The 12,686-nt window shown below is 41.3% G+C and overlaps 1 protein-coding gene across 2 annotated transcripts in view; it reads left to right on the forward strand.

Moving 5' to 3' along the window:
- The first annotated feature begins 2,333 nt into the window (after positions 1 to 2,333).
- The window catches only part of akt1 (v-akt murine thymoma viral oncogene homolog 1), a 38,046-nt gene continuing 27,693 nt past the window's right edge, over positions 2,334 to 12,686 (forward strand). The window contains exons 1-2 of one of the 2 annotated variants that reach the window (XM_042500282.1): positions 2,334 to 2,750; positions 8,016 to 8,201. In XM_042500282.1, coding sequence (XP_042356216.1) covers positions 8,156 to 8,201 — 46 coding nt within the window. In that variant the 5' untranslated portion in view covers positions 2,334 to 2,750; positions 8,016 to 8,155. The remainder of the gene's footprint in view (positions 2,751 to 8,015; positions 8,202 to 12,686) is intronic. The other variant, XM_042500281.1, reaches the window with a different exon arrangement.

Raw genomic sequence — 12,686 nt, forward strand, 5'->3', positions numbered from 1 at the left:
ACTACTGCTGTAAAGTTAAGAAACTGTCTAAGATGAACAAATCTGCAACATTTGAATCCATCCCATAATAATCTGGGCTGATCTAATCACAAACCAAGCATCCCCAACAATGCCAAGTAAATATGGTCTTCAGTACTTTTTTCTGTTTGGCCAAAATTTACTCAGTAATAATAGACAGTGGGATAAACAAAATGGGCATATTTAATTATCCAAATGACACAAAGCTGTAGGTATTTCTAAAACCCTTAAAGATTAGGGGCTTTTGAGAAAACATTTAGGGCTGGAGCCCCAGTAGCCATAGCTCTAGTCGCCTAAATAATAAGTGCAAGAGTACAGTCTTGACCCTGGAATTATTACTTTGACAAAACAATGTCAATACAAGGTCCCCTTACTAGCTTTTTTTTTTGTAGCACTTTCATGCAATATTCATTGGTGGCTGAATTTATCAAGGAGATGGATCTGCTTACATGCATGCTCAGTTATGATCTCACTCCATCCACTGATGAAGATTATGTGATGTGGTGGAAAGTGCCACAAAAAAAAACCTGTTCAGTCTTCACCAGGGGAAAACTAATGTGCTCAGGTGCAATAAAAAGGGAAGCAAGAATGGTCGTAAAAATACATTCACTAGGATTTACCCCTGGCCACAAAGTAAGAAATCTAAAGGTTACGTTTGAATCTGAACTTTACCTCATGGCTGATGTACCTTTTATCGGAAATGTCAATAGGCCTTTTCACCTCTAAGCAATGCAGAGTAAAAGATTTTTTTTTTTAGCATTACTACTGAAATTGTATCAAATCAAGTGTCTCCACATATAGCAGGCCTCTGGTAGCTGATTTATGGCTGCTTGAGAACTGAAAAAGAAACACAAGGACAGTAGAAACACATCCATGCCTACAGTATACTGCTTAGATCTATGTTATGAAGATATACATTTCATAATTCTCAAAATTCTGCTCTTGCTTTTTTTTTTTAAATTACCAGCATTTACTTGTACTTTTACTTTCAATACTTAAGTACATTTAATATCATAAATTACTTTTGATACTTAAGCACAGTAAACATCAGATACCTTTATTTATATAGCACCTTTAAAAACAGTTGTTTACAAAATGCTTTGCAGACAAAGCAAAGGCAGGGACAGAAAATAATAAATAAAATGAACAAAAGGTCCACAAGAATAAAGCAAATAAAAGGAATAAATAAAACAGGCAGATATTGATAGGTAGTTTAAGCACTATGAATAAAGTTTTAGAAAATGTAAGAATAAATGCAATAGAAGACTATAAAAATAATTTAAAAAATAATATAAGAAGAAAACATCTAAGACTTTTACTCAAGCAGCCTAAAATTATAACAGGTGACTTTAATTTCTATTAAAAGTAATTTTCTGATATGCAATTTGGTTTTTTACCATACTTCTTACTCAAGTATGGCTTTCAGGTACATAATGCAACACTGAAAAAGTCAGTCTTGTACATGCTATTTTAATAATAATAACTTTATTTATATAACACCTTTGAAAACAGAGACAAACAAACAAAGCAAAGCAGAAAATTGGATACACAGACAGCAATAAAACAACAGAGAGCCAAACAGTCCTATTGAACACATGCGAGAAGAAACTAGGGTAGAGTTAGAATAAAATTACAACCAGAGGACAAATAATGCAAGATGCAGGATGCATAATGTCAATATAGAAAAATACAAAGAAATAGATCAAGAACAACAAAAACAGAAACAATAAAAGCACATAAAAACCACAGATAAAAGGAAATAAAAGAGATAAAATATGAATTAAAAATGTAAAATAGGGTAGAGTTCAAATAAAATTAAAATCAGGGGACAAATGATTATTATTACATTATTATATATTCTAAATTATGATTATAAATTATGTTATTATTATTATTGATATTGCTATTATTATTATTATTATGTCTGTATAAAATTATACAATGAAACAGACCAAAAACAACAACAGAAACAATAACAGAAAAAAAAACCCAAAACAAAACAAAAAAAAAAACCCATTCAAATAAAAGGGGAAAAAGAGATAAAACATGAATTTAAAAGGTAAAACAGATTTAAAAAATAAATAAATAAAAGCAATAAAAAAAGACAAAAAAAAAATACAGACTAAATAAAAAGACGACATCACATAAAAGCAAGTCTATAAAAATTGTTTTTTAAGAAGTAATTTAGAGGAAGTCCCTGACTCTCGTCAGCCCTGGTACAGTCATTTTAGTACAGTCTACGAAATTATCTCGTGCAGTTGTTTCAGGAAGTGATAACCAGATTATGCTCCATTGTACGAAGGATCTTCTGGAAACCTTACACGGGTTTCCGTGGGTCCCAGCACCCTATTTTGGAAACCAGCGGCACAGATAAAACATCACAGAGTTCATCGAGGCCATGCAGACCCTAATACGCCCCTATAGAAACGGTGCAGGCAGGGGTTTTCAATGGGCCGGCTGACAGCCTCATAAAGCGGGCGGCGCTAGGACCCGGGAGAGCGGGCTGCCACAGAGGCATTGCAGACAGCGCGTTTGGGAGGTGTAGTGGAAGAAAGGCAAAGAAACGGAGTAAATGAGAGCACTTTTGTCCAGATTGTTGAAGGACTTATCAACTTAATATACCGCCGAAACAGCTCACAATAATGAGACGGACACATTGTTGAATTCCTGCCCAGGTAAATGTCCGCCTTTCCTTCGCATGGTTAACTACAAGAGGTCGACAGCTAGACAGGGTAGGTCCCCATTGTACTTACATGGGATGCGGTTATTCTCACCCAAGCTGCCCTGCTAGGCCCCATATCCTTTCTATCGCTAAATGCAAACCTGAAATGAGGTACTTTCCTGACTTCACTCCGCCGCACAAGTTGTTTAGCCGTACAGCCAAGCGCTTACAAGTAGTAAATAATGCGTTGTTATTTTTCTACAAACAACAGCGAGTCTCTCTTCAGTTAGCCATTCATTTTTTTTCCTGACAATGACCACTTTTGAGACACAGCCCTCAGGCCAAAATATCTGCAGTCATGTTACTTTAAACGGTTCACCTCTCAGAGAAAGTTGTTTTCGCTTGTACTTTACGGCCCAGGAGGCAAATGAAAACAAATGAGCTCAACAAGAGAGCAGCTCATTCATTGTTATGGACTACCACTGCGTTTGTTTACTTGTTTGAGGGGGAAATTTATGGCCAGACAGTTGTACAGTTGGTCGTTAGCTCTGCTAGCTTGTTGCTGTTCAGTTGATGCATTCACGTTCAGGGATACAAAGTAGTACATCTTTGTTGTGGCTAGATGCCACCATGTACTGTCTTCCTGAGGACATTTAGGTCCACATTTTAAACATCAGGGAAGTCATAAATGTAAGCTATTGCACTCTTATTTTCCTCCTTTGTAATCAGTGCAATTGCAAAATGCATGTGGGTTTTTCTGTTCTCACTGTTATCATCCCACCTACAATGATAACAGTTATACATTTCTTAACTAAATCATTGTTACTTCTATTGTCAGCCTCACATCTGAGCAGCACACGTAAAATAGACAAGAAAGATGCAAGACTTGCATGTCCAACTTGAGACAAACCTCACTTTACTAATGGTCTGTTTACTTCTTTGAACATGCATGTACAGTCTGCAAGGAGAATATTGACCCCAGGCGTGCGGTCCCTGTTATGCCTTTAGTGTCAAAATGATTTTACCAGTCATGAGACACGAGACTGCGTCTGTCCACTGTGTGTACGCAGGGGGACTGGGCATGTGACTGGGGAAGACGCAACAAGCTGGCGTAGTGATGCAAGCCAGTGACTACTTGTCCCTGTTCTATTTAGAAAATACCAGTCACCTCCCACCCAGTCCCCTTTTGCAGCCCCATTGACGCAAATGTGCCACCAGTTGCATGCAGAATCTGAGGAATGTTATTTGAAATTTTGCCCCTGTATACAGGCAGACTTATTGTGCCTGCGCCACAGGAGTTTAGATTTATCATCTCTGAGAAGGATACGCTTCTAACGATGGTCGCCCACCGTCAGCATCACATGACGGTAGTGGTACTCTTCTCTGTCTGTGTCACGACACTGAGAACACTGAAGCCTAACATACTTGTTGCTTCAGTAAACTTGTTTACTAGTTGCTCACATTCAACATTTAATTTGAAGCAAACTAAAGACGCCAGGACTTTCTGGTGTAGATTCTATATTTGAGTATGTCTCGCCTTGCGATCCATCAATACTAGTTCATGGCCTGTCTCAACACCATGGAAATCAGTCAATTTTCAACATGAGTCATAAAGAGGTTGCTGTTCATGTCATCACAGGATTAAAGTAGTGAGTCTTCTTAGTTTTCAAGATTACAGTAGCTGTGGTTTCAGCTACACCTACCCACAATACTCTTATCATTAGTGTTTTCAGGGAACTTGAAAGAGGAACTTGGCACAGTAGATCTCACTATTGCTGGTTCCACTGTGCCATTTGAACACAAACCAAGTGTTGCCTCAGGGACTGTTTTCCAGGTGAGCATATCTGATGTTCTCATTTCGTTGTTTCATTTTAAGTATTTGACTGTAACGTTCTGTCTTTGTAAACCAGCTGCAGACTCTCTTGTTTACCCGAGCGGCAGCAGAAAATAGAGCAAAAACAGACTTGTATCTATCGATCTGTGATGAAGGAAGTAGTGCGGTGATGTTGGCCTGATTTTCTGCTTCCTGCCGTAAACACACAGGACTGTCCTCTGTGGCCCAGTGACAGGCTCGGTGTGTGGCATCTTTGCAGCATGAGGGTGATTTGCATTGAATGGGATGGCCCCCGGTGCCGGAGCCAGAAAGATGAATGATTGAAAGGCGCACTGACAGCAGGGCAGGCAGGCAAGCAGGCAGGCGGTGGCCCAGAGGCCTGAGGACCATGTGACCCGCTGTCAGGGTACTGGGTTCATTCAGTGGCTGCTGGCTGCAGCGCTGGCAGCAGCCCAGCTTTTCCACACAGGCCGCAGTAGCAACAGGTCGCTCCCATTAAAACAGCAGCGCTCTGTTGTGGCTCCAGAGCCGGTCTTGTGCATGTGTTGCTTTTTTGGCTGTGGTGTGTGCGCTCAAGTTTGTTTGTGTGATGTATCCCAATGTGTATATAATGTGTGCGCGCCTGTGTCACAGAGTACACACTAAGATGCCGGAGAGATCCAACGGTTTGTGTGATCCCTAGTTTGAATAGCACTCAGTGTGCTTTTTCAAATCCCTCTCCAAGATTCTCCAAGCATCGACTGTGTGACACAAGCACCACAACCCCAGTGCAATAAACAAAAACACTGAGCAAAAATAAACTGTGCTCTCACAAACTCGCTTTTGCTCATTGATGGGAGCGAGAAGAATGGCAGTAAAAGGCGTGTTGATCGCACATTCACTGACAGACGTACTCGAGCCTGGGGCTGTACTGATATGACTCGAAGTCTGTCAATAGTCACATCCACTTCCTGTTGTTGTCCCCACCAGTAAGCTGGATGAGGCCACTCAAACAGAGCTCTCTTTTGATGGCCTTACTCTGACAGAGCTGCAGCAGGCAAAATTGATTTCAGTTGATGGTCAGAGATCGCCTGGTGCAGTATGTGACATTTGTGTGAACAAGCATTGCAATTGATCATTCTTTTGCTTCTGCCCTGCATTCAAAGCTGTCTTTATATCATAAAGAATTACTGAATGAATCAAAAGGTCAAGTGTTTTGGTTATGATAGCCTGCAGGAGTTTGGTGTGTGTGCCTTTGATGAATAACCGATAAGTCTGTGGTGGAATTCAGCCCCGTTTGGTGTATCTTTTTACTGTCAGTGCAGTCTCATCCCATCATACTTTTTGACTTCAGTTTGAACAGGTAAGATTATTGAAGTAGTTTGATATTTTTTACCGGTTTTTGTTTTTTATGCTGCACTTTACCCCGACATCTCTCTGGAGATCTTTTCACATATTTGACTATGTAAATATGACACCATTTTTTTAAAATGCCTGTTTAATGTGTGAGGAGGAGGAGGAGGAGGAGGAGGAGGAGCCCATGTTGTTGTAAACATTAGCCTGGCAGTTTGCCTCGCCAGTACATACTTAGTTTCCGTAATGCGTCCACCACAGGTCTAGTGTGAATAAAAACACTCAGAGATTCAGTGCACTTTCACCTCACAGCGTATTTATTTTATTAACAGAACAACCTCAAGTCAAGGTCCATTTAGTAGCTGTTTTGGAGCTTTTGATTTTATCACATGATCATCATTATTATATGGAGTTGTTGTGTGGTTGGGATAATCCTTTTTTTAGTAGCCACTGCAGATTTAGTCTGCTGATGTAAAATCATTGCACTTGTTTAACAGTTTACAAAACCATCTTATCTTAAAGTCAATTTAATCGTTGTTCTGGAGCTTTTGATCACGTCACACAGTCTTTTTATTTGATGTTGTTTGGCTAGTTGTCATGGAGTTGTACTGTTTGGAAATTCCCCTTTTTTTTATTAGCCACTGAATACTTAAATTGGATGACAAAAAGTCAACACAATTATTAGCTGTTGTTGTTAGCATTAGCTGTTCTTGAATGTTTGATAACATCACATGATCATCATCACAGTCTTCATCATTCAATTTGATATTTGTATGTGAACTGTGTTGTGTTTTTAAATCAGGTTGAATAATGCCACACACATACAGGGATTTTCTGGTTTTTGAGGAAACTCACTGCAGGGGTGGCAAATCTGTAATGGATTTCACATTTAATTATTTCACTGAAATTCAGTATAGATTACTTTTAGTAAGAAAACAATGTAAATTTCAACCACTAGGAGATGGAAAAACATTTTTTAATGTTCATGTGAACTTTTTCTTCTCAGTATTTATTGTTTGTGGTCGATTACCTTGATGTGTCTGGTTGTTGCTGTTAGACCAGCCTGCTAATACAGGTGTGTGTCTCCCTTTATTTGCAGCAAGTGAGAGAGCAATCTCTTTTTTGACTGCAGTGAAAATAATATTTTTGAAAGGCTATACACCCACAAATATGGATAGAAGTAAGATATTTTGCTGGGATTTTTTGGAAATGTTGACACCCTTTTTCCCCAATAAATTTTGACAACAAAGCTTTAAACTATTCGGTACAGCCCTACTGGGTTCTTAAGTTTTTTTCTTTGTTGGTGCAAAATGATCAGAAATATATAATATAGAGACTTTAATGACTAATTAAGCATATTCCACGCTCATGTTGAACTTCACTTTGGTGAGCACAGGCAATGGAGCACCTAAGAAAATGACCTGTTAGAACTGAGATGTTGGAAAATCATTTTGATTTTAGGGCATTTAAGTCCATCATCAAGTCAGGCCAAGTTTTAGCCAAAATGCAAATCTTCAAGTGGGATAATAATCTCTGACGCCTCCCTTAGAAATTCATATCCCACAGTATGCTCAGCACAAACAAAAACATAATGCTCATCACACTGCTTAATGAGACCCCTTGAATTTTGAACTTTCCTCTGCTTACAGTACAAAAATCTTGCAAAATGAATAAAGTTACATAATAATCAGGGGCACATGTAATTGAATAGGATCTAAAACATACTGTTGGCTAAATATTTAGGATAAACAGCCTGTGCAACTGCAAAATACGTTTTAAAATCCTTCATTTAAGCAGCCTATGAGAGAAATTACTTGTCATTTTTTAAAAATTCACTGCTGTTCTGGTTGTGAGTAGAAAAATCTATCAGGAATGGTTGTGTGTGAACAGTATGGAATTTTCCAATAGCGGGGAGTCGTCATTGTGAATGCCAAAAACCACGGCCCAACACAGATATTTGAACCTTGCAGTGTTGCAGGTTCCACATGAGAATGGGACTGCACTGTGGTTTTAGCATATCCTCCACTAACTGGGCCATAAAACACTTGGATCCTCTCGATTCCACTGCCTCTCTTCTACTATGTTGACCTGAGGGTTAATATTCAGACAAGTGGAAAAAAATCTTTCACCTCAATATGGGGCTAATTTTTACTCTTCTTCACCTAATAGGTAACCACCATTGAGAAGGCAGCTGTAAACCCCAGGACCTCGTCTCCAGGCCCCTGCACAGAACTGAGTGAAGGAAACTTGGGAAACAAAGCTGTGTCTCTCCCTGTGGGAAACCTGGATCCTCCACCCTGCCCACCAACATGACCAATGTGGTGATTGTCAAGGAGGGGTGGCTGCATAAAAGAGGTAAATACACAGATAAAGTTTGATTTGATATCAGTTTTAAAGCATTTTATTTTAGATTGTTTTAAAATGTAACTGCACTTGAGCTTTTGTTGTGCTTGAGAGCAAAGTGAAATAAGATGATTATCTTACTTTATCTTTACTTTATTGCCTTTATGCACCTTCCTATTTACTGTATGTGCTATTGTTTTGTTTTTTTTGTATCTCTTACAATTCAGTTAATATTTCGTATAATTATGATCACCTCATACTCTAACTTTGCAAAGAGCCTAAAATATGTTAGTTATGCAAATATTTTAAAATCCCTTGTTGATACATGGAAGTGAATTTAAACTGCAAAAGACGCGTTTGGTTTCATGGGATACATAAACACAGGTTTCTTGTTAATCATAAACTACTTTGTGTTTTGGTGCATACATTTTATACACTTTAAAAATGTATATTTTTACTCTGTCAGTCCAGATAATTCTTAAATCCCCATCACTTTCATTCCTAAAGAACTTGGACCAGCAAGAGTTTACAGTAGTTCATGATTTGTTTTCTAAATGCTGCAGAAATGATGATGATGAGGCACGCAAGGTGATTGAGCACTGTTTAAAAAGGCATTACGCCATATCAAATGTAAAGATCCGCCCAGTCGCAGAGTCCCCAGCGGGCCCCACTTAGCTGCTCTGACAGTGCTGTGTGGCGTGGCATGGCTCTGTGTCGGGCGTGAGTCCTGTTGTTTGGACGAAGAGGCATTCCTCACATACCTGCTGGCTTTGAGCAGCTTTATGTGTGCATACTAACTCTGCCTTCAAACTGCGGCTGCCTCACGGAGCCCACTCCGCCACCACCGCCTGTACCACCACCAGCCAGGGGCAAAATAGGATAAGGAACTTCTCCAAAACCACTGAAGGCTCCCAGGCCCTGTGCCAAGGAACCGTGCTTTTACTGGAAAAGGGGAAACCAAGACTCTGAGTCAGGGGATAAGGTGATGGGAGCAGGTCACTGGGAGAGTTCCTGGGACTCTTTGGAGGGAACAGTGTGCCGCTGTGGTGTGTTAGCCCACGCTCCCCCTCCTCAAGGCTTGGCCTAAGAGCATAACGGGCTGCTGTTTTAGGACAGGGTCAGCCTGGTTCGGCTCAGCTGGTCTCAGGCAGACACACCCTGGTCATTCCAGCCAGCGAAAGGATAAAATGTTTGGGTGCTATAAGTGTTTCATTTGCACAAGGTTTGTTGCCGTATAGACCAGTACTACAGAGTTTGGAAGTAGTTGACAAAAATATAGTTTTATCAAAGCCACAGTCTCAGATAGCCTACAGCTCTCCATAAAAAATCTATAAATCAAATTCATGTAATTTATGAGGTTTCCAATACGTGTCAAAAGCTTTAGGGGAAAACTGGGTTGTTGTCTCCCTTCAGGGAAAAAAGGAGAACAGGAATTTCCTTTCTCTGGAAGTGAACATGTAAAATTACTTTAGTTAGGCGTGACAGTCAAATGTTTGAGCTCAAGTGTCATTCGTTCTGTAACTTTGTATATTCATTTATCTCTGCTGTTTGTCCCTTTCCCTATTCGAGCCCAACGGATATGACATTTTTTAAAACCGATACAGATTTTAAAGCAGAAAAACTCACTGATTCCCAATATGGTGGCCAATATAGTGAATTTCTAAGCTGCAATTGAAATATACCTTTTCCATGTGGATTGTACACTGATTTCAGTGTTTTCCCATGGAATCGGAGTGTAGTGTGGTGGTAGTTGACGATGGTGTTGACAGCAGCATTTTTTTTGTTTCTTTCATATGTGTATTTGTCCTTTTTTATCATTCTGTGTCCACTCTTTAAATTCAGAGGTTTTTGCGGGTCCGTAAAGGCAGCTCAGGTGGAGCTCTCCATGAGCTCCTCTTCTCCTCCACAGCACTTTGTGACTCACAGGGGGGAAAATTGATCTGTCCATGTGTTCAGATCAATGGATGATAGGAGCACCTGCTGCGAGTGTAAGCATACTTTTAGGCCTAGAAGAATGAAAGGTTAAGTTTCAATTTTGATAGACCTGACGTTCTGCTGCTCCATCTGTGCCCAGAATACACGCTGTGCTCTGAGTCTGGTGCAGTAAATAACCGAATGGTATATATATTTTGAAACCCCCCCCCCCAATGAACGGTCCAGCTCCAAAAACACTTTTTTTTGTGGCATGTTGCCACAAATATGTGAATGTGTAGGAAACCCTGGATTTTGCAGCAATATGAACATGCAAAGGTACTCAGAAGACTGCTTTCTTAATCAAATAATTTTAAAATATTTAGCATCATTATACACTGTTACTGTTTGTGTCAAAAAAATTGCACAGGTACATTTTTCCCATCCCGTTTGCGGTGCTGATAAGACTGTAAAAATCTGACAGAGTGCCAGTGTAAAATATAACTACAAGAGTAGTCAAATAGTGACTGGTAGAAAAACAGTCAACTTGTGTGGTAGAAGTGTACTCTCTCTCTCACACACACACACACACACACACACACAGCATTATAGCAGTGACACCCTTCTAGTTGTTACACACACACATGCACACACACACACACACACACTAAACAAACACCCTTCAGGAATAGTGAGTTGGCATGCTGTCGCAGCCCAGCAGCTGTGTCCTGCAAAATGTCACCCAGAGCCTCTGTGTTTTGATTGGAGGGCGTCCACCTGCCTCCTTGACAGGAAGGCTTTTCGTGTCGCGTCACTGTCATGCAGTCGTTGCCCCAGAGCCACTGCACAGAAGGTGAACCTGCCGTAGCCCTGTCTTGCTGTCCATCACCTCAGCCAGGCAGCCCCCACTCAGCCACTATCATCCCATGTTGCACCTTGAGCGGAGCTTTTTTTGTGCGGTGGCGCCACCCAAGTGACTCACATCTCCATGTGGGCGTAATAATAAATGGCTTCCAAGTGCGTTCAGCATGCTCATTACTCCCATGTGTGCACTCAAAACACCAATTTAATGTTTTACAAAAGATAGCCCTCCATATTTCCATCAACATTTTGTGTGTGTTCTGTGGACGCGGTCTAGCTCCAAATTCGCACTGGACTTAACAAAAGTAGGTACGCTCAAAGTGTAATGCCTCTTTAATGGTGCTACATGGTGAATGGATTTCACTGTGGGCTAGTCACATGCACAGAGCACAGCAGCTCCAGCAGGTCAGCTGAACACATCCATGTCACTCACTCTCACTCTTTGATTCCTGTGTGATTAGTCATGTTCAGCTTGCACGTGTAAACTGTGTGGAGGCTACTGGATGAAAGTGGAGCAAGAAGCAATTGTGCCTTAGTTCCCTGTAAACCCCCCAGTAGAGCTAATCTGTCATTAGAGCTGCAGATTCTCAGCCTTGGAGTTGCTCTGTGCATTTGTTCCAGACAGGCTGCTGCGCTCAGTGAAATGATCTCATTCTGAAGGACACACCTTCATACTTTCTCCATAAGCCTTGTGCTGCAGTAATGTGTCTGGATTGTGGCCTGGGATCTGTTGTTGTGACTGTAATCTTGGTTGTCTGTTTTGGAAGGACAGTTTTGGAATGCAAGACAAAGCAGCTGAGTAGTGTGTACGTATGTCTGGACATGCATATGCAAATGTGTGAGTGAGTGTATGGACAGTGTGAAGCATATTTATTCAGAAGTTACACAGCCAGCAGGACATTACCCGGTGCCCTTATGCACAGACCGCATCGCAAGTACAGGCTTGCAAAAACACTGTAACTTTGTTGTTACTATCATAACCAGTTGTTATGCGTCCCCAAATGGTACTTCCCTTTTAGATCCTTCACAGAGTGCACCCACACACTTTGAATGTGCCTACGGCCTCTAGTGGCCACAGAGACCGAGCAGCATGTTATTTCTTTTTGCAAGTGTGTTTTTCCAAAGTTTCCATCAAAGCCAGAGCATCATCAGACATCAAAGAGGCAGATTGTGGGTTCCCTAGTTTCCAGGGAAGTGCTGCGGCCAAGAACCCAGTGAAGCTCAACAGAACAGCGCTCGCTTGTCCTCCCCTCTTCCCTGGCCCTTGTTTGTTTGACTCATTTGCTCCCTGACAAGTATAAAGAGCCGGCCCCTTCGTTAGGCTAACGAAGGCCGCAACAACTGTTGGATTTGTGTAGCACGCTCAGCTGGCTCCGGCTCATGAGAGGAGGGGTGGGGGGAGTAGGAGGAAAGGCAGAGGGCACACCAGTACTGATAGCGAGGGAAACATAAAGGGGCAGGCAGACAGAGAGAGAGAGACAGAAGTTGAGCAGCGTCTTTGTGATGTTCCCAGAACATTGCTCAGTGACCCAGTCGGCCTCAGGAGAGTGGATGGATGTTGTGTGCGACATGCCACAGAGACCCTCTCGCGGTTTGGTTTGGAGCTCATCAGCTGATTGGCTCCTTTGCCGGTCATGCGGCTGAAGGACACCCATGAGCCGCTCCTCCAAGCGAGACCTTGTTGGTGGTCCAGGAGAGTGCATGAGACACAGAGTGGGAATGAGA

This window comes from Plectropomus leopardus, chromosome 14, assembly GCF_008729295.1.
Source record: "Plectropomus leopardus isolate mb chromosome 14, YSFRI_Pleo_2.0, whole genome shotgun sequence".
In the NCBI taxonomy this organism is placed as follows: Eukaryota; Metazoa; Chordata; class Actinopteri; order Perciformes; family Serranidae; genus Plectropomus; species Plectropomus leopardus.